The following is a 27,214-nucleotide window of genomic DNA, read 5'->3' on the forward strand; positions in this document are numbered from 1 at the left end:
TATATGAAACAAAGCTAAAAATCACTTTTATTTTAGCTTTGTTTCACTCAAGGCTTTAATACTGTTATACTTTCACTAATTAGGAAACACATCTCGACACACTACAGACAGAAGTGAGAACCTCGTGGTGCGCCTCACTTTTCCTTTATTTAACCAGGAAAATACTGTTTTAAAACTATCTTCTTGACTCAGTTCCTGTTTTCTGCGAAAAGATTTTATTTTGAAAGTATAAACGGAAGTTGAGCTTCAATCATTTGGACCTTAACACTAGCTCAAATGGAGAGCTAACGGTAGATAAGAAGTTTCCTGCTTGTACTTTGGTAAAGTCACTGCACGGGACCACATTGAGCTATGGGAAACAAAGACAAATAGTCCCGTGGTTTGGGGATTTTTTTCGACGCAACAGGTAGGGGACATTTTGGCTCAAAGTGCTGCCTAACTGTCTGCCGGTAACCTCGAAGTGTTAGCTGAATGGCCGTTAGCCTAATAATAATAACAGCCATCTGCTTAAGCTTCAGGGAGCCGGAGACCTTCCATGTAATAAATATAGTTCAGAAACACAATTTTATTTAATTTAAATTTTATTCGAAGACCTAAAAGTGAAGGCAATCTGAAACTTCAGTGTGTTTATTGGCGTTATTATTGATAACTTCGCTCGTGACGCTTGCTGTCACTCAACTGACTCAGTTATGGTGTAATCCATCAGCCAATAGAATCACTGAACCGTTTGACTGCTTTAACTCTCAGCCAATAGGAACGCGACCCAACGGTAAGAGACTCCCCAGACGGTGTTCGCCGTCTTTTTCCGGCGCAGTATGCTGGGATGCTGATGCTGAGGAGCCTTGTTGATCTGTAGCATCACCAGAACTCAATGTTTGTCGACATGCTGTGTTGTCAGAGGCTGCAGCATTGCGTTGACCTCTGTCTGGGTCTTTTTTTGTTTTTAGCCGGGTTGCAGCAGGTGGAAGCGGCCGCCGCCGACACAGAGATGGTCAACTTAAACTGGAAGCCATTCATCTACGGAGGAATAGCCTCGATTGTCGCAGAATTCGGTACTTGATGCACCAATACACACAGACACTCGCTTCAGTCTATTTTAATGTAAATACAAAGGGCAGTATCAACTAATTTGTTTCAGATTTATGTATAAATTGTCACCAGCTTCTGAAATTTACTGAGGAATTGTGCAGCAGCACCTGCAGAGTGATGATGACTCTGGTTTCAGAGGGAAGCTGATGCATTCTGCTAAATAGATTTAAAGGCCATCCGACATAAACCTAATAAATAAGTCTGGAATAGATAATGTGCACAGCTTACAAAGTCAAAGATACAGCAGAATGGCAGTTAGCCTCACTTTGCATTTTTCATGTGATATCAGCAGGTTTTTGTCAGAGCTAGCCTCTAGCTAAACCGGAAAATTATTCCTGTAGAAATATAAAGCTCTGGAAAAAATTACGAGACCACTTAAAATTGTCAGTTATTCTGATTTTACTCTTGATGGGTATATCTTTGAGTAAAATGAACATTGTTCTTTTATTCTATGAACTTCTGACATGTCTCTGAAATTCCAAGCAAAAATTAAGTATTTGCAGAAAATGAGAAATGGTCAAAATAAAGAAAAAGATGCGTTCCTTTCAGACCTCAAATAATGCAAAGAAAACAAGTTCATATTCATTTAGAAATAACAATACTAATGTTTTAACTAAGGAAGAGTTAAGAAATCTGTATTTGGTTTTGAATTGGGTTTAGTATTATTTTCCAGAGCTGTATATGTATAAAATCTATCATCCTATTATTAATTATTTCAGTTACATAAATATTTATAAAAGTTGTAAAAGGTGCAGGTATTTGACTGAAGATTAATGTTGTGTATAATTTATAACAGAATATACAATGCCCTGCAAAAGTACCCACGCTTCTTGAGGTTTTCTACATTAAAACCGCACATTTTAATGCAATTTAAAGCTGTATTGGATTGCGAAGTAGAAAGTAAACAATATCTTGTTGCTTTTACACTGATATCAATATATAAAATCCTGTGCAACCAATGACCTTCAGCAGTCGCATAATTAAGTGACAGAGTTAGTCTAAGTGTAAATGTAGCTAACACTGAGTACACCATCCTAATAGTAAAACATCATGCAGTAGAAGCTGATCAGAGTAGATGGAAAGATGGATTAGTCTGAATAAAAAACATCTGCTAAATGAAGATAGAATGGACCAGTCAAAGTTTTACCAAAATTCAATTGAAAAGACTTGGAAAACTGATGTTTACATAAACTGTCCATCTAACCTGACTGAGTTTAAGCTATTTTTACTAAGAAGATGGAACAAAATCCCAGAATCCAATCTTTACAGTTCAAATTGCAGCAGACATGGTTCTATAAGAGTATTTACACTGGGCCATAATTTTCTATATTTCACTTGTAGAAAAATCACCTTTGTGATTGTGTAATTGGACTGTCACATAAAATCCCAATAAATATTTGGGGCTAACATCCCTCTCAAAATTCATCATCATACTAATCTGTGTTATTTTCCATCTTCAGGAACATTTCCTGTGGACCTGGCTAAGACCCGGCTACAGGTCCAGGGTCAGTGCCAGTACACGGAGGTACGCTACAAGGGCATGTTCCACGCTTTCCTCAGGATCAGCAAGGAGGAGGGAATGCTGGCGCTCTACTCTGGGTAGGCCGCCGTGTCTTGCTCACATTTTGCTCTTGAGTTTTGATTTCCTCTTTTATTTTCTGGTTAAGAACAATCTACTTCAAATAAGCAGATAGCTCATATTTTCTTTTAGGAATATATTAGGTTCAGTTATGGACAACACCAAATGTTTCTTTACATTTTTGCAAAATTAGATAGAAGATTAGACACATTACATGTTCTATCATATCTCTCAGTAGTTTAGAATTTTAACATGAAACCCAGTTTATTAACTTTAAAGGTGTTATTCTGCTCTTTTTAAATGAAGATTTGATAATCACTGGTAATTTATCACTGCTCTTTATAGCTAGTTAACTGACACACTGTTTTTGATTTGTTTCTGAGTCTTCTAGTATTCAGTGATGTTGGAACACCTGGGAATATTTCAGGAGATTTTTTCCTACTAGAAGCAGTAAAACAGATTTGTGATCTATAACACAAACCTGATAAGGCAGTTTTGCAGGGTATTCAATACAAGCAGCAGTAGTAGTAAAAGTGAAGGAATTACAAGATTTTTCTCATTTATGCATCAAAAGTAGACTCTTGATATTTGGGCATTTTCCAAAACCTAGAAAAAGGAACTACTGCAATAGTTTACTGAAAAAGGTGGGAGTTCTTAGTGTTGATGCATTAGTAGTATTAGGGATACTAATCCAATTTTCTAGTATTTCACCTGCCAAACACGGAAAGAATAATTAAAATTCCCATTTCCGGGTGATTGATTGTTGCATCTCTCGTCTTACGGTCCAAAACTCTTAAAATGAGGTAAAAACAGCTCCAACTGCTTTCATGGAGGATATTTATTTATGGATGTGAATAATTTTAATCTGACTTTAGTAGAAACTTGCCCTATGCCAGTAAAACATTATGGGTTAGTAATAACCAATAATGAACCAGACAAGCAACGTTGTCTGGTTGAATTATCACTTTGTTGAATCTAGTCATCAGCAGTGATGTAAGTAACGCGTTACTGACTTCGGAGCACTTTTTTCAGTAACCAGTAATCTAACTTGTTGCTATTTCAAATCCAGTAGTCAAACTACTTTTCAAAATCTCTTTGCATTACTGTGCGTTACTATTTTTTTTTATAATTTAATTTGATCTCCTCTACAGTCTTGGGGAGTTTCTATGCAACAGTTATCAACAGCAACAGAAACATAAACAATGGAGGGAAGAGGGAGATGCGCATTTTGTTGCTGATAAAACAGGGACAATTTTGAGTTTCGCTCGCGAAGTCAGATTATTATAAGCAGCTTTGGGCTTGTTTTTTTTTTTGTCAAGTCGCTTGCAGATTAAATGAGTCGCGGTTTTTGGCCTTGCAAATAAGCTGACATAAAACCCAGATTTTGTCTGAGATCCAGTTAGTTTTAGTCAGGTTCTCCCTGTCCATCAATTCCCCGATGATCCGTGTCTCTGTTAATGTCAAGTTAATGTGTTACCTCTGAATGATGTCGAGCTTCTCATTCCGCTCCAGAAGACTGCAAACATTGAGACTAATATGAACAGCATAATAAACGTGAGAACAGCCACTAATGAACGTGTCCGTAAAGTTGTGCATCTATTACAATTACTTTTTCAAAGTAACTATGCCATCACTGGTCAACAGATATTAGAGAACTGTATTCCAAAATTTTTATGGACCACTAATTAATTATTATTTTTAAAATTTCTTCTAGTTTTTTTCTATCACTTTCAAGATTTGTTGATATTTTTACTTTGACCTTTTATTATTGGTGTTACGGTGTATTTACACAATATTAGTTCAGTTCAGGGTTGATTGGTCCAGTGATCCTAATGCAAACTTTTCACTTAGACTCAGATGTTTCACTCCTCGTCTTGCATATAAATTGTTGACTTCAACTGACTCATTTTATTTTACCGCTCTGCACAGGATTTCTCCGGCTCTTCTGAGACAAGCTTCCTATGGTACACTCAAAATAGGAACGTACAACTCTCTGAAGAGGTTCTTTGTCACTCACCCAGAAGGTAAGTGTTTGTATATTTTTTTTAAGTATGCTCCTATGCATTCTTCCATCTTTTAGTTGGATAAACTATTAGTTTGAAACCATTTCCAATGTTTAAAAAAATCCTCTAAGCTTGGATTTCAAAGTTATGAATTGTTTATACAGTTTTGCAGACACACAGCTAGACAAGAATAGCATTAATTATGCTTTGGTCTTAACCAAGTCTCTTTTTTTTAGGTGTAAAAACTTCCAGTTGCAGAAGAAAAATCAACAAGTTTCACTTCACTTTTTTATGTCTTATTAAAAACTTATGTTGGGAGCTGACTGTAGTATTTACACCCCTGCTTAATAGATTTTTTCTCACAGCAGCAATGCAGCCAACTTAATTTAAACAAAGAATGGGAAGAACTCCTTAAAACTTCCCTTTATTATTATTTGAAGCAGAGTCACTGTATTAACCTGACTCCAGTAATTTGCAAGCTAAATAAGAGGGAAACAAGTTTCAGGAAATTAGATTTTCAGGAAATTTTTTACAAAAGAAGAAGTGTACTAATAATTAGAGGTTAGATTTTCTCTGACGGTCTCTGATACCAAAGATAAATATGATAAAATAATAACAGAATTATATGTTTTTTTGTTACAGACCAGGATTATGTTTGTGAGTATTAGAAAAAGAAATACGACTGATATATTTTGAAAAAAAAAATACAAGTATTTTGAAGGTTTGATAAAGAGATTGAGGTACTTGAGTGATTGCTTTATCTCCAGTGTGCACATAAAATGACTTTGGTTGACATCCAAATTACATTTAGCTTCACTTATGTGTAAATAAGCGGCGCCATGATGTTTTTCAGACTGTCGGGATGTTTATGGCTGCTCTTTGGGTTTTTCCCTCTCTCTTCATGATTCATTATATGACTTTTTCCTACTGACTGGTTCCTGCTTTATCTGCCACCACTACCTGCCGTTGCCAACAACATTCTCTTCTCCCCAGTGTCTCTTTACCATCATCGACTGCAGTGCAGTTTCTGAGTAAATTTCCTGGAGACACTGCAGAGCTACAAATATTTCAGCTCCAAGCAATTATTTTAAATTTAATTTGCACTCAATTCACTTTTTATCTTTATTTTAATCATGATTTTCCTCAATCTAACGCAAGAAGGGAAGACTGAAGGCCCTGTACTCATTTTATTGAGTGTAATTCTGATAAACTATATTTTTTAACTAGAAAGCTCTTCAGTAAATGTACTGTTTTGACCTCACTTAAGCAGCCTTGAACTAGAATTAATTAGACCTTGAATTCTCACTATAGGTGTTATGTGTAAAGATTAGTTGTTTAGAACATTGTGACCAGTTTCCACACTCTTATTTTTGTGCAGCTTCTTTAAGCATCTGTTTTTAGTTGATCCAGATTATTTTTAGAACACATGTGAAGTCAGAATTTGTAAAAACAGCTTTCAAAAGGTCATTACTTGACAATTTATTTGTATTTGGTGTAAATTCAAAATGAGTAGCAGCACTTGCTCTCCAACAAGACTTCTCCATTTTAAAAAGAGAACAAAATAACAATGGAGATTTTAAACCGTCTTTATTAGGAGTTTATATTTGCAAGTAGTGCAGCTAACCTTCATTAAACAGCAGTTAATATGTTTCTTTACATTTAATTTTAAATATCCAAACATATTTCCTTGTAAATATGTTTACATGGTAATGTAAACATATTTATTGATTTCAGATAAGATCCAGTTGTGAAAATAACAAATCTTTATACTTGGATCTGGTTATGTTATGTAAATAAAAACTTTTTTTCCCAAACAAACAAAATCAGAATCATCAGGTCAGACTTTTAAAACATGGATATTTCCATTATGACTTGTTTGAATGTTTAAACACCTCAACGTCTGTGGTGACTTCTGACTGTGCTTCGGCTCACAGATGAGACATTGATCATCAACATCTTCTGCGGGGTCGTATCCGGGGTGATGTCCTCTATGCTGGCCAACCCCACTGACGTCCTCAAGGTGATTGCTAATGGTGACATTAGTCTGATGGGATTGTTTGCCGACACATAAAAGCAGCTTTGCTGGTATGTTGGCATGGAAACGGGTCGGTGTTCTTCCAGGGATGCTGGACTCAGGCAAATGACATCAGGATGATGTCACTAATAAGGAAAAACTCAACATTTCTCATTAAGTCAACAGCTGACTGTAGTAGTGGTAGACGTATAAACCAGTTGCTAAACATACATTTATGAGAATCTTTAAAAAAATTCTAACTTTCCGTAATTGTTTTCATTCCAGATAAGAATGCAAGCGCAGGGCAGCCTACTGCAGGGCAGCATGATGTCCAACTTCATCAACATCTACCAGACTGAGGGCACCAGAGGGCTGTGGAGGGTGGGTTCTTTCTGGACGCTTCTGTGACCATTATGTTTGGAAAACTGCTGCTGTGGAACGTTTTATTGGGTTCAGGGATGACTGGGTTCAGAGGCAAGGTCATTATAGTTAAATAAAACTAATGAAATAACCAGAACTGAAATTGAGGAAACATTTTTGTGAACTGAAATAAATAAAAACGGTAATTAAAGGGGACAAACTAACCAACTGGAACTATGTCATGTTTTTTTTTTTAACTAAAGCGTACTAAAATTATAATATATCTTTTGTTTTTGTGTTTATGAATCTATTTATTAGCCTTTCGAACTAAGTTGTCTGTTGGGAAATTCTGGTTCTCCATACTCCCCCTGGCAGTGCTTATGCTAGTCTGCAAAATGGCAACAGCTACTTTGAAGTTTGCAGTTTTAACAAGACAAAAAAAAGAACTGGATGAGGTATGAATACTTTTGAAAGACATGGTATGTATGACCTCTACTCATAAATACATAACCATATCCAGTCTAACCCCAGGCCTAAAGATGAGGATGAAAAGATCTTACTTGCTTAATTTTTTACTTTCAGTTATAGAAATATTTTTGGAAAATATTGACAAACTGCTAGGCAGTTTACTCAGAGTTGTTCTGCGATAAAGCCAAAGTTAGACTTTGTTCTTCTTCTTCCTCTTCAGGGTGTCATCCCCACTGCCCAGCGGGCAGCCATTGTGGTCGGAGTGGAACTTCCTTTCTATGACGTCACGAAGAAGCACCTCCTTCGCTCTGGCCTCGTGGGAGACACCATCCTGACACATTTCATGTCAGTCTCTTCTTTATAGCAAATTGTTCTTGTTTTTTGTGTATTAATCACTTTCAAAATGTTTTCCACAGGTCCAGTTTTACTTGTGGCCTGGCCGGGGCCATCGCCTCCAACCCTGTGGATGTGATTCGGACTCGCATGATGAACCAGCGGGTTGTATCTGGAAGCCCCATGTACAAAGGAACGCTGGATGGAGTGATGCAGACGTGGAGTAACGAGGGATTCTTTGCTCTGTATAAGGGATTCTGGCCAAACTGGCTGCGACTGGGGCCTTGGAATATCATCGTATCCTTTAAAAGCACATAGAAAAACCTATTTCAGTGAAGAAACAAAAAAATACAATAGTTTAGACCAGTGGTCCCCAACACCCAGTCCGTGGACCGGTACCGGTCCGTGGACCAATTGGTACCGGGCCGCGCAAGAAATAGTGAAATATTTCCGTTTTATGTTTTATTTGAGTCTGGAGGATCTTTTATTTTGAAAATCCTGTAACCGGATTCTCTCGGTTACTTGAGCGCCAACACTGAGGCCACAAGCAGCAAAATGAGTAAGAAACAGATCAGATGTCTTTGGAAAGTTTCTTTGCAAAGGGGAAAAGGCCCAGAGAAGAGACAGGAGAATGGATTTATCCCGGACCGGTAGGTGAGTCCCACGTTACAACCCCGCTCTGCGTAACATGCGGCGACCGGCTGCTAATGAGGCAATGAAGCTTCAAGCTGCTTCGCCACGTAGAGACCAAGCAGGCTGTGGATATAAGCAACACTTCGGGTGTCATTGTCTCTCATCAGTCACAGATGGGACTGTCTGGTTGCAGAGAAACAAGCTCAGGGCTCCGTTAGTCAGTATCGTGAGTTAAAATTTTCACGAAAGTAAAATGCTTGTTTTTGTAGCACATCTGTATCTTATTTTGAAGCGATATATAAACGTTACCTTAGCGACCAGAGTCAGAGCGTTTGGGCTGCGGTGAGAGGAGATGAATAGAGCTTGTGAGTCTTAAGTCTGGTTTAGACGGAAAGATTTAAGAATGTCAGCCGATTCTCCAAACCTCTGTGACCACAGAGCTGATAAAAGTCCAACAGGTTCGATCGGTTTGTGTCTCCAAGGCAGGAGCAACACGAACCGATTCCATTCACGAACATCACGATTCCACAGGATAATCCAGTAAAATCCCATCATAGTGGGAATTTAGAATAACCAAACACAGATGACAATGCAGAAGCAATAGTGATAGTTTGTGGAGTCATTTTAAGAAATAAAAGATGTAACAAAAAGAAAAGGCGGGAGCAGCCGCTCTATTTGCTGTACTATGATTTGGAGGTGACTATGTTTTTTCATAGTTAACATTTTTAACTAAATAAACATAATAATGACCTTTAGATTTAGATTTAATAATAAACATTTCCACATATCATCTCCGATATCCACCGGACTCTCAGTTGCTCGATATGTCAGCTGTTTGGGATTCCCCTCTATTCTTACGTCACCGCGCTTTCTGATTGGCTACCTGTCACATTCAGCAGGTCGTATTCTCGTTCCCAGTCAGGGAAAACCCCACAGGCTGCGATCAAAAGTCCAATATATAAATTGGGTATATTCAGGATTTAGCGGGAACACCAACACCGCAGCCCCCCCGGGCCGCAGCAAAATTTTACAAGTCTTGACCGGTCCGCGGTAATAAAAAGGTTGGGGACCACTGGTTTAGACCAGTCTTACTCAAACTGTGGTCCCCAGACCTCTGGTGGTCCGCGGGGGCCCCCTAGTGGTTCGTGAGGTACTGCATGTAAACAACCGTTTACTTGCCGTGAGGCTAGATCAAAGTGCGACGCTACAGCTAGCTTACCAAAGGATTGTGTTTAAAAATGATAATGGAAAACTTAAAATGGAAAGCTTAAAATCAAGTCACCCAAAACAAAAGCTTCTGGCACCGATGAAAAGAAAACAACTCCAGGACTACTTAGAGAAAGCGAAGTCGTAGTCAGTGATATGACCCGTCGCTGTTAGTCAGAACTGTTCTTTGTTTTTTATGACTTTTCTTGCTTGTGATGGTTTGTCTACAGCTATTGTTATTTTTATTTTGTTAAAAAAATTAATTTAATTAAATACAGTTAATAAATAAAATCGACAGAAATGGGTGGATTATTTTATATGCAATGGTACAGAAAAGGATTTTTTGTTTCTGCTAAAGCAACTCAAGTCTATTTTTCTTTAATTGTGCTTCTACATCACAAATAGCCCTAAATGTTACTAATGCACACAACACTTGGTAGTAAAGATCAACTTCTTTTTTATTTCCATGTGTTTGATGTCATTGGAAAGCTTAGACACTTTCAGAATTTGTTAACTCAAAAATGCCCAAGTAGAGGTGTTCATGGCTTTGTTGTGGCCAGTCACATTTCCTAACAGCGCCGCTCTTCTCATAAAGATGAACAAAGAAAACAACAATAAGTGAGTTAAGAGACTAATATTTTCATTTCAGTTTGCAATATATATTAAGTTGTATTATTGCGGAGACAATTTCAGGTCAGGTGGTCTGTGACTGTTAAATGGGTTAGAGTTAGCTAACACTTTTGTCTAAAAGTAGATCTATTGAGGATCAAAATACATTAATTTGAATAGTGTAGAAAAATTTAACCTTTACTTTAAAGATATTTATAGAGTGGAGAATGTAATCCCCCCTTACTTTCGCAAGTTTTGCCATCCCTAGGGAAGAACATTTGATTTTTTTCCTCTTCGCACAATTTTTTAAAATTATCCACAAATTTTTTAAGAACAACTTCTGCCGATAATTATTCTTTTCACTTTAACCCTGTTAACAAAATTAGAAAGAACATACTATTTATTGCAATAATATATCAACATACTCAATTAACTGTTTTGTGACTTGGTGAAAGTAAACAGTGGCTGCAAATATTGACATATGATTGTGAAATTAATGAATATAGTAAAACTACACACACATATGGAAAGCAATATGTTTATTGGCACTTTTTGATCTTGTCAGCTGTAAAACTTAAATAAAAAGAAACTAGCTTTGATTTTACAAGATCTAGCAATGCGAACAAAAAACTTGAGTTTATGTCCATAATGTTATGCACTCTTAAGAAGATTCCAGAGGCCTGTGGAACTTTAATAGCCCAACAGCATCACAGATCCCCACCATACTCAGTCCCTTTCTGTTCAGGTTTGTTACACCCAGCCTGTGTTTGAATGTCAATCTTCTATTTGCTAGTAAAATGAAAGGCCGTCATCTGACTCCCAGTAAGTTTCTCCTTCATACAAACTCCTGAGCTTTTCCTTAGCAACCGATCCAGTTCTTCATCACGTTCGAGCAGCTGAAGAATCTCCCGTTTTAACGCGGACCGCATGTGGGACTGCGCTGGCCTGCTGGACATTCCCAGAGATAAGTGGAGTTTGAACAGAGCAGCAGCCAGGAGTTTATGTGCACCAGCAAGCCCCCACTCTCTGTAAATAAGACAGAACCTCACACTGCACTCGTGTAAATATGTTTTTTTACTGTCACCGTTTTTGTTTTCACACCATTTTAGTTCCACGCTGTGTCATTGGACACTCCTCAGGCAGCTAAGTGTGTGGAGAGCTGGCAAAGAAGGGAGATTCAATCAAATGGGTCGCTCAAGTCACGAATTAATAAAAAAAATTATCCTCATCATGCACTCAGGTTTCCTGCAGGTTTGTGTGTTTATCTACTGAACTGACTGCTCCTGAACTGATTGTCCAACTTCATAAGATGAGTCAAACACTGGAAGGTCTGATCTAACTGCGCATAGCTTCATGCGGCGGCACAGGCATAATAAAAAGATTCTTTTTAAAGCCACGATGCTTTATATTTTATAGAAAAACTGAACAAATGACAGTTTGTTCATTTGTTCAAACTGAACAAATGAACATCTGCTTTACATCTGGAGGTAAAGCAGATGTCCAGACTGAAAGGAAGTAATAAACATGAAAACGTTTGTTTTTATGTGAAAAGAGTTAGAAAATCCATCTATAGGAAGATTTTGAAAATAAAATGTGCTGTTAAGATCCCAACTGAACCAAAGTCTCCAAAGAGAAAAGAAGTGACACATTTGCATTCTTATTTATATTTATACTTTATTTTACAGAGCTGCTAATTTTAATGAAGTTTTTGTCTTATTTTGCCTCAGAGTGACGTATTTCTTTTAATTTGTTCACTTCCATTCTGAGACAGCAACAGGGAACTGGTTGATCATTTCTGTCCTGATAGGGTAAATGTTGTAAATGTCTGTACAGGCTCGTCCACCCGTTAAAGGTGGATGTACTTCCTGTAAATCAGCCGAACATTCAGTTTTTTATTTTGTGCCAAACTGTGATTCTTTTAGACCCCGTTACATTTCTCTGCAGCTGCTCCATTGCAAGACATCTAAATATGATTAAGGGAGCTCTGCATGCATTAAGAAGACCACATTTAATTTTAAACTAACTTATTTGAAATGTGTTGCATAGGTCCAAAGACATTAGACCTAAATATTTACATTCCGCACCACCAAACATGTTTAAATGTCAAATGTTATTTTATGTTTCTTTTAAAAGCTGAAGATGTGGATTTTACTTGAATATGAGTTATATTTAAAGCTGGGTGTTTTGTGTTTAGAAATCTTCTTTTGTTTGTGAACATGTTAACTTATTCGCTTTTTGTTTGTGAAAATGTAAAATTTCTTTTAGTCATTTCTGTTCCGGCAGAGGCTGATAACCCACAAAATTTCTTTTAAAAGGTTTCAGAACCACAAAAAATGTCTGCACTGTTCATATGGTTTTAATGGGAATAAGCACCCGAGTCACGTTTCCTCTGCATTTATAGAGTAAACAGTGACTGTTTTCTGGATTCGGTCTTTTGTTATATATTTTTCTTTAATCCCCACTATAAGTTAATAATTAAGATCCCAACTGCTACTGGTTTGATCTGACTTTCCTAAAGAAACGTTTTCACACTCTTTGTTCAGTAGACAGGAAATGAATCATTCTGGAAAATGACGTTGAAATCAGCAGCTCATTGTTTTAACTCTAGATTCACTACATTTTTTTAAGAAATAAAAATTGCATTCTGATTAAATTTTTTTTTAATCCAAAAGAAAAATGTACAATTAAATCTAAACGTGTTTAAGGCTTGTTTTTTTTTGTTTTTGTTTTTTTATTTAACAAAAAAAAATCACCTCTTGATAAATTCATGTCTTTTTGTTTTTTGTTGTCCTGTAAACCGATTTGGAATAATTTTCTATGTTCCATTCATAGTCCACTGCAAGGAAATGCAGTCATGTGACTCCAGAATATAGAATCTACTACTAAATGGACATTTCAATTTACTTTGATCAGAGGTCAGCAGATAACTGGCATTAATGGGGATCAGGACCAAATGAAATGGAAATAGAGTATAACTCTTTAAGTGTTCTTAAATAGAAAAATAATAATTAAATAAGATTTTTTTTAAACTACTCATCTCTGTAATCAAAAACACTACTAAAATTAAACTTGTGCTGTGGCGTTTGTACATTGGTTTGACTATTCATAGTCAGAATGTGGAAGTAGTATTCTGTAAAATATGAACTCGTGGGTACAAACTGGAGAAAAAGTAAATCAACTGATTGGAATTAAGATTTATAGGTTTCCCTCCAATCTAAATATAAATAGATCGATTGATTTTATTTCAGAGTTGAAGTCCAACTCACCTTAAAAAGAAAAAACATAAAGTACATAAAAAAAGCCTCATATCGGTGTCTCCAAAGTACAGATGAGTAACTTACTGCATTATGATATGCAATATGATCTATTGTCACAAATTTCAAACCCCGTCAATACAGCCTCATAAGTTTATTTCTAATATGACTTTGGTTAATTTCAAAGATGCAACTGCGTCTGTTTCAGTTTAAAAGTTCACAGAAAAGATTCTGCTGTGAGCTTGTAGGTTTTTGTTGACTTAAGCTAAAGTTTGAAACGTGTTTCTCCTTCATGTTCTTCTGAAAGCTCTCCAGTTTCAACACGTTGTATCCCCTTAATCATAAATGCCTTTAATTATCTTGTGGAGTTCTGGGGCACTTTTATCATCTGCTTGAAAAGTTGCTGAATGTTTACTGCTGCAGTAATGCAGGGATTGAAGGAGGAGTGTTGTGATTGGTTGAAAACTCAAAATGAAGAAAATGTAGAAAAAACAAATAGCTTCTTTAGGAAAATAAAGACAATTATTTGTTTTTCTTTTTTTTTCATTCTCACTTTTTTTGATCATGAGACATTTTGGGTTCAACATTGGCAACATTTTGATTTACACAAAAACAAAGAAGCACTTAAAGTCACTTTGTTCTGTGCCTAAAACAAAAAAGCCAGATGTTAAAAAGGTTCTCATCACCAAGTTGTAGAGCTCGTTGGAAAGATTTTCTTTGTTTCTGATTGGTGTTCAGGCCTATGGTTTGTTTCTGTCAACATTTCAGGTATGAGCAATTAGTTCAAATCTGTATATTCCAAAAAGCATTAAGAGAACCAGTCATTATGTCTTTTGGAATGGGAAAACAGATTCATCTCATTACAGTAATCAGTTTTTCCATCACAGCATGTAGCTATTAGCTCATTTGCACAATGTTGAGAATGCAAATGAAAGCTGTTTTGATGTCTGACTGAAAAGGAGTTGGTTCTCTGTCATAATTATCTTTATGAAAATATTCTTTTGGGGAAAAAAGTTTAATCATCTTCCAATAACTTTGTTTTTTGTCAAATTTAATTTTCTTTGAACAGACTGTTCCTTTAATATGCACAAAACAGCTGTGAAACAAACTGAGGTCTAAATCTTCCTAAAGTGTGTTTCTAAAATCACCATTGAGAATTTGATCTTGAGTATATTTTTGTCTTTTTATTTAGACAGCAAGACACCATTTACATTGTGTTGGCCACGGCAATACATTTCTCTGTTCAGCTATTATTAATCTTCATTCAAATTTTCCAATGCCCTCATCAAAATAAGCAAGAAAAAAATGTATCACTCTTTGTATAAAGCTCTATTTACATGGTGGGTTTGACTGTTACGCCATATTTTTAAAAGCTGGTGAGGTCTTGATGTTCAGTGTGTGGCATGCTTTTTGGTACCATCAAAAGTTGGATATTCCAGCAGCTGAACCTGTGCAATAATAATTGTTTGCATTAAGATGGTGTATTTGATACAAAATGGAAAAGTCCCATTCTTTGGCAATATTCTGCATGGGGAATGATGTTGTGATTTTACGGTCAGTTGTTGAACTCTCCTCTGATTGAACAGATTTGCACTAATTAGAAAATAGTCTGTGAAGTTTTAATTCTAATGAATGGGCTTTATCACATCTCGGTGAAGGATGGATATTTTCTCTCTTAAATATCTGGCAACTGTGTTGAAGTGTTATCGTTGCATTTAAAAACTTGACCACTAGAGGTCCTATAAGGCTCTCTTGTCCTAAATTTATCTTGAAAGATTTGGCTGTTTCAAGATCCTGAAAAAGTTAAAAAGTTAAACTTTATATTATTTGAAGAAAATTGCAGCTTTTCATCAGTTTTGAATGTTTCTGTTTAATACGCTCTGGGCTATTTTCCTGTCTGTAAATACTTGAGATCTGCTGCGTGAAGCCTAATAAAGGCCTATTGCGCGGGGATAGCTAGGTAATAAAACATACATGCTTTGTTTTTATTCATAATAAACTGGTTAAATAGCTGTGAATTCACTTTTATTATGGAAATGTGTGGAGCATACATTTTTTGTTAAAGTTTAACTTTGGCAGATTTGGGGGAATATTTTTCCCCCAAATCTGCCAGTTTCTCTTCTGACATGCAACTTCTTTCATATAGGATTTTTTTTTTTTTTTTTTAGTTTAATAGAATTACACTGAACTATTTGCAAGTACACAGACTTGATAGTCATTTTTGCATTTAAGGGCATTTCATACTTGCAATGAGTTAAAAATTTGCAAACCAATGAATCAATCTGAAAGGAGGCCTGTGTTTCTTCTGCCAACCTGCTGATGCATCTTCTTTCAAATGTTCAACTTATTTAACAGAGAAGGTAATAAATCAATAAGTCAGTTTGCTTGGGAAAGAAAAATTACAAATATTTCACTGCCGATGATTATTTTCTTGTATCATTGTTGCCTGTATTCTCACTTTTCACTTGATGAATGTTAATGTTGAAACTTTTATGTGAATCTTTTTTTGGCACATTGGTTTAATGTTATTTATATTTACTGTTCATTCAAATAAAGGACATGCTCTGACTGTGTAAGCATGCTTTATTCAAAAAACAATGAGTGTCAGGTTAGTTAAAACAGCTGCAACATTTCAGTACTAAAGTGATGCATTGAAGGCATTATTTTAGCTCTTGTTGAGGTCATCAAACTGACCAGGTTCAGGTGTGTCTGATTGTCTCACAGGTGAGCTGTCTTTCTAATAAACCCTGAGAAGCAGTGGAGGGAGAAGCTGTTTTTAAGTGTTAAGGCTGAAATCCTGCCGCTTTTTGACTTATTTAATTTTGTTGCGATTTATGTTCTTTAGATTTTGTAGCCCGTCCAGAGAGCTTTATAACATTTCAGCCGCAATTACATTTGCTTGCATTGTCTCTGTCTGGTTGATTTTATTTTTCTATTTCTATAGAAGTAGGGTTATTGTACGAGTCTTTTAATGATTTGAGTTTGTTTTTTTATTCTTATTTAGCTGAATAGCTTCTGTGTTTTGACCTGGAAAGTAAAGAGTGTGTAAACCATGAAAGAGGAAATTGCTGCAGCTGTGTTCTTTATCACTCGGCTGGTAAAAAGATACGGCTGTCTGGAGAACGACAGCAGGGAGCGTTTTGCTGCCGCCCTCACCTCGGCTCTGTTCGAGAACTACAAGAATCACTGGCACCCAAGCGTGCCCACCAAAGGACAGGCCTACAGGTGAGGCCCCTGGGATCTCATTGCGATGCACTGTTGGGCTCAAGATTATCTGCTGCACTTATGGTGGTTTTGTTCACCAATAAATGTTCACTTACAAGTAAGACGGATGCTTTGCCCAAAAGTTTGCTTGAGCTATCTAGAGTAGGTAAAGAAAATAAGTGATTCTCAATAATCCCAATATGCTTGCAATTTTCTTTTGAAGGGACACCCGGATATGAAAGTGACCAATTTCTAGCTGTATATAATATTTTCAGAGTTTTTCCTAGGTAAAAACGGCTGGATGTAGGCCGCTTTGTTTCTCTCAAAAAATAGCTGAACCTAAAAGATGATTTTATTGCTCTGTCATATAAGCTTGGAGGTTTTTAAACGCCATATGTTTTCTTTTAAAGCTATACAAAGGGTCAAAATGAGAACACTTGCCTTCTATATAACTTGGTACTCTTGGTTGAAAATTGTGTTGTGAACTTGTTTAACTATTCTGCTTGGGACATTCTGACACATTCACTAACCTACTGAAGCCCACTGGGCCTTATGGGGCCAAGTTCTGGTTGTATTGTGGTGGTTATTGGTTAAATTTAGAGGTATTGTGTGAACTAAGTTTTTGTTTGGGTTAGTTATATACTGGTTATGGTAAGCCTTTTGAGTAAGGTGTAAATGCAGTTACTAAACTGAATTGCAGCCTCAAACACCTGTCGTTCCGTCTTATGCAGTTTCTCTTCTTTGAACGGACTGTACTGAATTGAAACTCTGCTTCTGTGACAAAGATGCTCTGATTCTAATTTTGTCATTGCAATCTGGTTTCAGGTGTCTTCGTATGAACCGTGTCCAGCTGCAGGACCCGGTGTTGCAGCAGGCTTGTGAGCGGAGCGCAGTGCGGTACGAAGACCTGGGGCTGCCCTTGGAGATAACGGTGTGGGTCGACCCTGGAGAGGTTTCTTGCAGGTCTGTTTACCTGAGAGCCAGATGTGGAGGTGATAAATGGCATTGCAGAGTTCTCAGATGTTGACACAGTCAAGTGAAATTAAACTAAGTTTGGCTTTCTGCAATAGAGAACATGTTGCTTTTTGTTTTTCCAATTGTGATTTAAAGAGAGCCATAATAACCACTGGAGTCAATGTGTTTAAGGAACTTTATCTGCTTTTGTTTTTGTTTTTTTTTCGAAGGTACGGTGAACGTAGCACTCCATTCTGCGTCTCGGTGTTGGACAGCTGTCGGCGTGATGGGGAATTTTCCCGACGCATCCATGAGGCTGTGGAGCGAGCAAGCCTCGACATCCAGTCAGGAAGTTCTTCTGATGAAGAAGACAAGGATATGGACAAAAGCATGAGTAGCAACAGCAGCCGCAGTCTATCAGGTCCCTGCCCTTCCACAGGCTTTGAGCCTAAAACCATCCCAACCGTCGTCAACCCCAACAGCATTTACCGGGTGAGCCCACATGAAGCTACAATTTGTCCAAAACTCTTAAATTGTCCATTTCTTCATTTAGCCTCAACATGAGCTTTTCTTGTAATTTTAAAAGGGTCTTTCTGAGATGATTTAGACTCTAGTAACTGTTGTACCCCTCTTGCTCACAGTTAAGCGAGTTCTCTCCAGGAGCTCCGCAGACCTGGCTGAGAGAAAAGAGGAAGGGTTTCCCTGGAGAGTCTTTCTCTTCTGCTACTGGATGTCCACCGTCTCAGTTCTCCAACCAGAAAGGCTTTAAATCTAATCGGCCCACGTTTATTTTTGCGGGCCCCCGTGTTGACAAGTACCACTGGGTCTCCAAATCTCGATCTTGAAGTTGGCTGTGGCTCTTCACTTAGTACTGAATATATTCTTTTAAGACTAGACTTTGTTTCACAGTGTTTGAATCTTTAAATTAGTTTATTTGAATTGGTTTAAATTGATAGTTTAAAAATATTGCTGTTTAAGCAGGTTTTTATGAAACTTATTGTGCTATTTTAATCTAATTCTTCTATGTGTTTTTAACTTAGATTAAATCAAATGTGAATAAAGTGAGAATAAACTGCCATTGAAAAATAAATTTATTCCTGCATCATCTGCCAGTTGTACTTTTTTATTTATTTATTTATTTTTTCCCCCAGACATTAACAACTTGGTATGGCATGACTTGGTGTGGGTGGTGACTATGAATGTGAACTTAAGATATTTTGAATTCAGATGAGGTATTTGACAGTTGAACTTGTACCAATGACCACCTCAAAGCCCTGACTGCACCATAGAAAGAGGGCAAACATCTTCCATATTTCTACTGAAAACCATGACTGCATCCTGTAATGTGATTCCACTCATGGCAGAAAAGCAACACTTGCCTCCTTTGGTGCCTGTTCCAGGTTTATGCACTGTATATCAGATAATTTACATATCGTGTGCATGATGTAAATTACGCAGTCGATGAGTCCAAATGAAATGTTTCCTTCTGGATTTTGAATTGTTTGCAGATTTGGGAACTAAGCAGGCAACTTATTCAGAGTCGAACAACTTTCACCTTTGGTCTTGAAGATTCATTTGCATTCAGATGGTAAAGTACAAAGCTGAACTGCTCCAAATTGTCTTTATTTGAAGTGATGAACTTCCAGCATATCTAATTTGCATATTAATCCCATGTTCCCATTTTGCCTGTTATGCATTTTAATAGTTTTTCTGTTTGAGACCAAATGTTAAATTGCCCTATCATTTTTTTCTCTCCCTGCTTTTCATTCCCTTTTAGTAAGAGGTGTCAACTATAGGGACACAGTAGTTCTATGGTTACAGGATAATGTAGATAGTTTTATTACAAATCTGAATTAAGTGGGTTGCTAATTTTGAGAGGTCAATTTAAGTTTTGTTTTGAAGATATATTTTCTCGATCACAATATTGGCACTCTTCGGAGTACCTGGGTGTTCACCTGAACAATAAACTGAACTGGAGTCAACACTGATGCTCTTTATAGGAAAAGTCAGAGCAGACACTACCTGTTGAAAAGACTGAGGTTCTGAAGTGGAGGGGGTGGTCCTAGAGGCCCTTTTTGACTCTGTAGAGGCATCAGCTGTCTTCTATAGCGTATGTAGGAGCTGCAGCTTATCTACAGATGAAGCAGTTAGTTAAACTAATCAGGAAGACCAGTCAGGCCAGCCAATCCACAACCCAGTGCAGGCCGTGGGTGGTGGGAGCCCCTGTTGGACAGTCAATCTCATGCATGAAGCTGTTGCTGAATTGGAGAGCTCCTTCAGTGCTGAATCCTTTGAGCACAAAATAGTGTAATTATAGATTCTTCCTCCCAGCAATTGGAACTGGAATATTTTATTATGATTAGACTTATACTCAAAAATGTCCATGTCCCTACTGTTTAGTGTGTAGGTTTTCTCATTTTGATTAACATTCCTGCACATTCCTGTTGTTTGCCATTCTTTAGTTTTTGAAAATAGTCGTTTTATGCACAAATACACAGTCACAGTATGTCTTAGTTTATCCTCTCAGTTGCACATTTCTTTGAATCAGAGTATGCATTTTAATAGCTGTTTGGTGCTGTTTTATGCTGTAACTTAGTTCTTATGGTACACTATGTCATTCTTCATTCTATTTTCTTATTTTTATTCTTGTGTAAATTTAGATGCTTCGACTCGCCTGACACTTTGCTGCCGGTCCAACCGAATGTTCCCACTGAGGGACAATAAATGTTATTTTTGTTTTATTCCACTACATTTTACAAAAACAAACATACAATTACATATCAAAAAATAGTTGAACATTAAATTGAGTGTTTCTTTTGTTCAGAAACCCTGTTTCGGAAACTTTGCCACTCACAATATGGCGGAGGTGCTCATGTATCGTGGGCAAAGAAGCCGATGCGGCGGCTACTCATATGTATGCGTTGATATATCTTAAACAGAAACAGCAGCGTGAAAAGCAATGCTAACAGAGAAAGAACATTCGGCTGTTAACTATGCCTTTTGTCACAGCCTTCACCCTCTTAGCCAATAGAGTAAGAGCTTTAGTTACTAAACGCAAGACTTTGTCCAATCACAGACATCGTCTTTCGGAGCTTCCCTACTGCTTGCTCACATCCGGTCTTATATATTTTGCCACGAGTTAGCGGCGAATTTGGAGTGTCCATTTTGAGCTGCGAGTCGGCGACCCACTGGTTTATTCACGCAAAGTAAGCAGCGGATTCTGTTGTTATTAGCTCACTTAAACCTTAGTCAGATGGTTCAGTTTTATTTAGGCGTTATTCTGTGTGCGTCTGTTGTGAGAGGGGCGGTTTTTATTTGCGGCGTGTCTTGATGTTAGCATTTAGTTAGCCGAGGCAGCTAATGGTCATGAACGCGGTTATTTAAAGCGATGAATGAAACGCTCTATTCCTTGTTCCTACGCTACTAAGCAATGCATGCGTATGCTTTAGCTTTTGTTTATTGGTGTATACTCCTAGACTATTTGTTATTAGTAATTTAATGTGCTCCTTAGTGATTAGCTGCAAGTGAGGCCTACTATCTGTCCCGAGCGGGTACGAGGCAAAGCGCGGTCCGCTCAAATGCTCAACAACATGGAGACTCGCGGCGCTCGTTATCTTTTTGTGTATATATTGTCGTTTTATGGAGCGTCGGAGATGCACACATCTCTTTTTTTCATCATTTCCTCATGTTTACTTTTGTGTTGTACCGTCCTGTCTAGAAATGAATGAATCTTAGCAGTTAAGCGATCATCAGGAACGTGTAATCTTGCTGCCATACTACCATAAAGGAGGCCTTTCATAGTTGGGATCACTTGAATTATTCATTTCTGTTTGCGAAATTCAAGTTCAATTTGTAAAAAAGCATTTTGGAGCTTGGTCCTTATATCTGTTCGCCACGTACCAATAAATGTATTATTATTTTTTTTGCAAGTGGAAGTTGGTTTATTAGGAAACTTTCAGGCCCAGCTTGACGAGTTCAAGTGATGTGGTTATAAAACTATTCAATCCAAAATTATACAGTGATAGTTTTGAAGGTGTGAGTTGGGGTAGGAAAGCAGAGTATTTATTCATTTATGGTGATTTTCTATATTAATTAAAATGGCATATTTTTAATTTATCAAAATAATTTTCCAGTTTTCAGACCGCTGAAGAACAAAAATGGTGAAGTTCTTTAGTTTTTAACAGCAGCCTGCATTGATCAATGTTGCAAAAGTGAAGTTTCTGGAGCAAATGAGATGCTATAGACAAAACTAGTATAGTCTGTAATATAGTGGTGTACTTTAAAAAATCCAATAATTTATACATGAGGCATTTTATTGGTCCCAGGAAAGAAAATTGTCAAATACTTGCTTTAAATGAATACATAAGTGCAGATTGAACAACATATTTGAACTCATTAAATGAAATGTATACTCCCAGAAAGTGGTGCTTTTGTGATTTAATTATAAAAATATTAAACAGATGTATTATGGCTCATGATTTATTCAATGTTACAAATGCCAGTGTAATGTTTCTTTTTTCCCAGCTTGTGTGATGTTTGTCAATTTTATTGAAATGACAAAATACAAGCAAGGTTGAGTATTTTGGAGGGAACTTGATTTGAAGAACTAATTCGCCATATAAACATTACAGCACTCTTTTTGTTTCATCATATACTCCTTAGGATTGGTATTCATCAGTTGCAGTAACCATGATTTCATATTTTCTCTGGGGGAAAAAAAAGTTTTCACATAACTGCATGAATTGAAAACGCACTGAAGAGCTCCGCCTTTCACTAAAAATATAAAGTTTTGTGCTCCTTTGGGGGCACTTTTAGAAGGCATAAATATTTGCTCCTTCATGGCCTTAAACGGCCAAATTTATTAGCATCTCATCATTTTTCTGCTTTAAAAAAAAATAAATAAAAAAATAGACTGTTATGTTATGCCTGTTCAGCATTTCAAGTGTTGGTCCTCATAATTTGAATTTTGTGCTTGTGTGTATTCAGTCTCTTGAACAGAAACCAATTTCAGAATGGCAGACGCAGAGAATCTGCTCATGGAGACATCGGAGCAGAACGGAGACGAGGACCAGAATGGAGCCGAGCAGGAGCTGATGGGAGGCGACGACAGCCAGGACAGCGGCACAGACGGTGGCAAGATCGATGCCAGCAAAGGAGAAGAGGATGCTGGGTAAGAGTTTAAAGATAGTCATGCTACCTCCCAGTGTTAACTGGGATTAAGTGAAGAAGTTTTGTCTTTGTTGAGAAGAGATGGAAGTGTTTTGTGTCTTCGGTTTGCAGAAAAATGTTTGTTGGTGGCCTCAGCTGGGACACGAGTAAAAAAGACCTGAAGGATTACTTCAGCAAGTTTGGGGAGGTCTCAGACTGCACCATCAAAATGGACTCCAACACTGGCCGGTCCCGAGGCTTCGGCTTTGTGCTCTTTAAAGACTCTGCCAGTGTGGACAAAGTGAGCCTCATTTGATTGTTCTTCCTTAAAATGGCAAAACAGATTCCTGAGATGTGTCAGTTGGCTTTTTTGCAGTCACTGATGATACCTTTTTGTTTCTGTAGGTGTTGGAGCAGAAAGAACACAGACTTGACGGACGTCAGATCGACCCGAAAAGGGCGATGGCGATGAAGAAAGAGCCTGCTAAGAAGATCTTTGTTGGGGGGTTGAATCCTGAAGCAACCGAGGAGGCTATCAGGGAATACTTTGGTGCTTTTGGAGAGGTTGGTGTCCAGTTATAGTAGAGAAATCCTTGTAACAGGTTGCATATATTTTTTTATGTGATCTGAAGTTGCACTTGATGTTTGCATCATTTATATTGTGATGTTCTCCTTCTAGATTGAGACCATCGAGTTGCCCATTGACCCCAAATCCAAGAAAAGGAGGGGCTTCATTTTCATCACGTATAAAGATGAAGCCAGCGTCAAGAAGTGTCTGGAGAAGAAGTACCACACCATCGAAGGTGGCAGGGTGTGTACTCTCGTTCACCCCTGTTTCTTTGCGTTCTCAAAGCTGGATGGCTTGAGGTCAAGAAACGTGTTTCATTTCCTCCACAGTGTGAGCTGAAGATCGCCCAGCCGAAGGAGGTGTACCAGCAGCAGCAGTATGGGACGGGGCGTGGAGGAGGATACGGAGGCCGAGGAGGAAGGGGCCGTGGAGGTAAACGACAGAGCTACTGTTTCATGTGCATTAGAGCAGTGGTTTTCAAATGTGTGCCACCAGGGGGCGATGTACAGGCCTCAAAGTTGGAGGGAAAATGAGGAAAACCCTTATTTTTTATTTTTATCTTTTTCCTTTTATTAAATGTTTAAATTGATTTAAATGTTATTCCTGATGCTCATTTTCGAATTGGCTGTAAAAGTAATCAAGTTACTTTGCTCCTCAAGCTAGTGTAGCAAGCAGGAAATAGAAATGTTTGATAATGAAAAAGGTCAAAGGAACTTACTCTGCTGCAAGCACCATAAGAACTGTGGGGATGATGTAAAATTTGATGGGATTAGTATGAAGTATCGCATATTTATTTTTATAATAAAGGGGATTGTAATGAAAAATTGTATTATCTGGTAATAAACATATTATCTGATGAAACTTTCCACCATAGAACTCATGGCCATCTAGAATCAAAAGGTGTGAAACAGCAGTTATTCTTAATAAATGTAATTATTCAATAGTCAGTTAAAAAAAAAAACATTCTAAAGGTTGATGTTTCTCTACAAATTTTGATTTGAAAAGGGGGTCCTCAGCCAGGCTTTAATGCTCTTTGGGATTCCATGGCATGGAAAAGTTTTGGAACCCCTGCATCAGAGGACAACTTGTTTCTCTCATTATTATTTCATTACTTTTAGGTTTTAGTCGTAGTTGCTCTTGTTTCTCAATTCTTGTGAGTTCTAGTGATTGTCCAAAGTGAAGCACATCATTGCTTTCCAGTCTTCTTTAAGGGGTTTTAGGCCAGGGAAACCGCCCTTGCTTTGTATTCGGTCTGAACAAGATCAACTGTTGTTTCAGGTCAGAGCCAGAGTTGGAACCAGGGCTACGGAAACTACTACCAGGGGTATGGCAGTCAAGGCTATGGCTACGGTGGATACGGTGGCTATGGCAATTACGACTACTCTTCTGGTTACTATGGATACGGCACCGGATATGACTACAGTAAGTGATAAGTCGATGAACTTGTTTCATCAGTCTTCAGATTTTTTTATTTTTTTATTTCTGTGGCTTTGAGAGTATTTTACATCTAATGACTTGATGGTCATTAGTGGGTGAAGTGTTCAAGTCTTTAGAAGTATTGAAATTATGAAAAAACACTTCGAGATGCTGGGAATTTCATTTCAGCCATATTTAGTTTTCTTCACCACTTGGTGTGATTTTTATTCATCTCCATTTGCCATCTTTTCTTCCCTACCAATTGGTGCCAGTTTGGTTTGCAGGGATTAAATGGTGACCATTTAAAGATGGACATCCATCCACATCCTTTGATGTTTATATTTAGGAGACAGTAAAGAAACTTCCTGCCAAAGTGTCTGACTTTCTTGTTTTGACTCCATGACAGACCAGGGGAATGCCAGCTATGGTAAAACCCCGAGGCGGGGGGCACACCAGACCAGCTACAAGCCGTACTGATGATCACTTGGTGGCGGAAGGTATGCTGACGGCAACACATTCACATACGTTGCATAAATGCGTGGAGTTCTTAAATCAGCAGCTCAACCAGGACAGTGGGCTCAGATGAACAGGATTTGCTGTCTTATTGGTTTTTATTTGATTATTCTGGGTTTTTCTGGTAATGAATAATGTTTTTGCACTTTATTCAGATTTAAGTTTAACTTAAACTTTTTGTGTTCCCCAAGGCTCCAGTGATCCAGTAACACCGACGGCAGGACGGACACACTGGGCTCACTAAGACCTCTTTTATGACAGAAGACCATTTGTACAGAAAACATCTGAAATGTAACTTTTCCATGTTTCTTTTTTTTTTTTTTTTTTTTTTTTTTTTTCTTTTTAGCCTTTTTTTTTTTTTTTTTTCTTTGGTGTGTTTTTTTTTTTTTTTTTTTTTTTCCCTCCACATTTCCACTGGAAGTGTAATTTTTACTGTACTTTTTGGTACCTGTTTTGATTCTAATGTATTGTAAGGGTTGTATTTTACATGTGTGCTGGCTTTACAGTATAAAATCGTTGCGCTGTAAAGGAGCTTTTTTGACAAATAAAACCAGTTTTCAGTAATTTTTTTCTTTTTGTTCTGACGCTTGCAGGTTTGTTGAATCAAAATGGGGTTTAAGTTGAGGTTTTTTTTATTTGGAGGGCTTGTGAAGTTTGTCTGAATACGTGAAAACCATTTGAGTGAGGCTGACGTGTGAAGGCCTACAGCTGTGTAGGACGTAATGTGGGTGTTTCTGTTTAGAGTATTTAAGTACCGCTGATTTTAGATTGTCCCCCTGTTTTTGTTTTTTCTTTTCTCTTTTGGACAGATTTAATCTTGCCAGTGTAGTCTTCTCAGCCAGTGTCTCTGGCCTTTATTAGTAATAAACATTCACATTTGGTAAAATCTCTGTTCTATTTTGTTTTTAATGTTACTGTTAAATATAACTGGCTTAAGTTTGAATTTCTGGAGTTCTACAAAGCACCAATTTACAATATTTTAAAAACATGAAGGGTCCAAAATGTCCAGTTGTGTATAAATTTGTGTATTTCTGCAGTTTACTTCTGTTTGTGGCTTACAATTTAAGGGAACTCCAAATTCAGTATCCTGGAAATAACTAGTTTTAGTATATATGTGTCGCCACCTGGTGGACATTTGTCCAGCAAACACTTGACAATCGGAAAGGAAAACACACAAGGTAATGTGTCAAGAAGTTGACTGGAAATTCAGTGCTTTTCAAAAGTATTAAAATATTGTGTTCTGGTGATGGGGAATATACAGGTGCTGGTCAGAAAATTAGAAAGGTTGACTTAAATCAGTAATTCTATTCAAAAAGTTTCACTTTTTGAATAGAATTTCACTTCAAAAAGTGAAACACTGTCGGTATTCATTACAATACAGACCGATGTATTTCAAATGTTTTTCTTTTTGGGTTATTACAGAAGACTGAAAACTCCAAATTTAGTATCTCAGAAAATTTGAATATTCTGTGAGTTTTAATTGAAAACCCCTGGTGCCACACTAATCGGCTAAAAACACCTGCTAAGGTCTCTAAATTGTCTCCCAATCCAGTTCTGTAGGCAACACCATCATGGGGATGACTGCTGACTTGACAGGTGTCCGTCCAAAAGATGACCTTTGACACCTAGCACAAGAGGACAAAGCACAAAATGCAATAGCACTATGCACAGAGCTCTGTTCAAGCACAAGAGAGGTAAGGGATAGGGCAAGTTGTTAGGAAAAAGAAAAGTGGGCAAGCAATGGGGATAACCACATCCTGAGAATTGTGAAACCAAACTCATTCAAAAATATGGAGAGATTCTCAAAAAGTGGTCTGCAGCTGGACCTGGTGCTTCAAGAACCACCATGGACAGATGTAAGAC

General features: G+C 37.5%; 3 protein-coding genes across 5 annotated transcripts; all 3 read left to right on the forward strand.

Annotated features, from left to right (window-relative positions):
- Positions 1-225: 225 nt before the first annotated feature.
- On the forward strand, positions 226-11,529 carry slc25a14 (solute carrier family 25 member 14). 3 transcript variants are annotated; one of them, XM_008428467.2, is made up of 9 exons: positions 226-406; positions 948-1,052; positions 2,550-2,688; positions 4,598-4,692; positions 6,606-6,691; positions 6,971-7,066; positions 7,734-7,858; positions 7,930-8,143; positions 11,170-11,529. In XM_008428467.2, the coding sequence occupies exons 2-9, from the start codon at positions 989-991 to the stop codon at positions 11,209-11,211; spliced, it is 861 nt and encodes a 286-aa protein (XP_008426689.1). In that variant the 5' UTR covers positions 226-406; positions 948-988; the 3' UTR covers positions 11,212-11,529. The 3 variants fall into 3 exon arrangements, 2 of the variants coding, with proteins under 2 accessions (XP_008426689.1, XP_008426688.1); XR_535431.3 differs by lacking the exon at positions 226-406 and having other exon boundaries at positions 800-1,052; positions 11,170-11,322; positions 11,404-11,529; XM_008428466.3 differs by lacking the exon at positions 226-406 and having other exon boundaries at positions 800-1,052.
- A 4,680-nt stretch (positions 11,530-16,209) lies between these two features.
- On the forward strand, positions 16,210-18,813 carry btg4 (B-cell translocation gene 4). Its single transcript, XM_008428469.3, has 5 exons — positions 16,210-16,272; positions 16,553-16,773; positions 17,578-17,715; positions 17,937-18,198; positions 18,348-18,813. The coding sequence occupies exons 2-5, from the start codon at positions 16,601-16,603 to the stop codon at positions 18,549-18,551; spliced, it is 777 nt and encodes a 258-aa protein (XP_008426691.1). The 5' UTR covers positions 16,210-16,272; positions 16,553-16,600; the 3' UTR covers positions 18,552-18,813.
- Positions 18,814-20,788: 1,975 nt separating this feature from the next.
- On the forward strand, positions 20,789-26,237 carry LOC103476259 (heterogeneous nuclear ribonucleoprotein A/B-like). Its single transcript, XM_008428465.3, has 9 exons — positions 20,789-20,912; positions 22,693-22,876; positions 22,987-23,155; positions 23,260-23,418; positions 23,534-23,665; positions 23,752-23,854; positions 24,701-24,844; positions 25,245-25,335; positions 25,543-26,237. The coding sequence occupies exons 2-8, from the start codon at positions 22,719-22,721 to the stop codon at positions 25,313-25,315; spliced, it is 936 nt and encodes a 311-aa protein (XP_008426687.1). The 5' UTR covers positions 20,789-20,912; positions 22,693-22,718; the 3' UTR covers positions 25,316-25,335; positions 25,543-26,237.
- The last annotated feature ends 977 nt before the right edge of the window (positions 26,238-27,214 follow it).

The sequence above is a fragment of the Poecilia reticulata genome, chromosome 14 (assembly GCF_904066995.2).
Source record: "Poecilia reticulata chromosome 14, P_reticulata-male-v2, whole genome shotgun sequence".
NCBI lineage: Eukaryota > Metazoa > Chordata > Actinopteri > Cyprinodontiformes > Poeciliidae > Poecilia > Poecilia reticulata.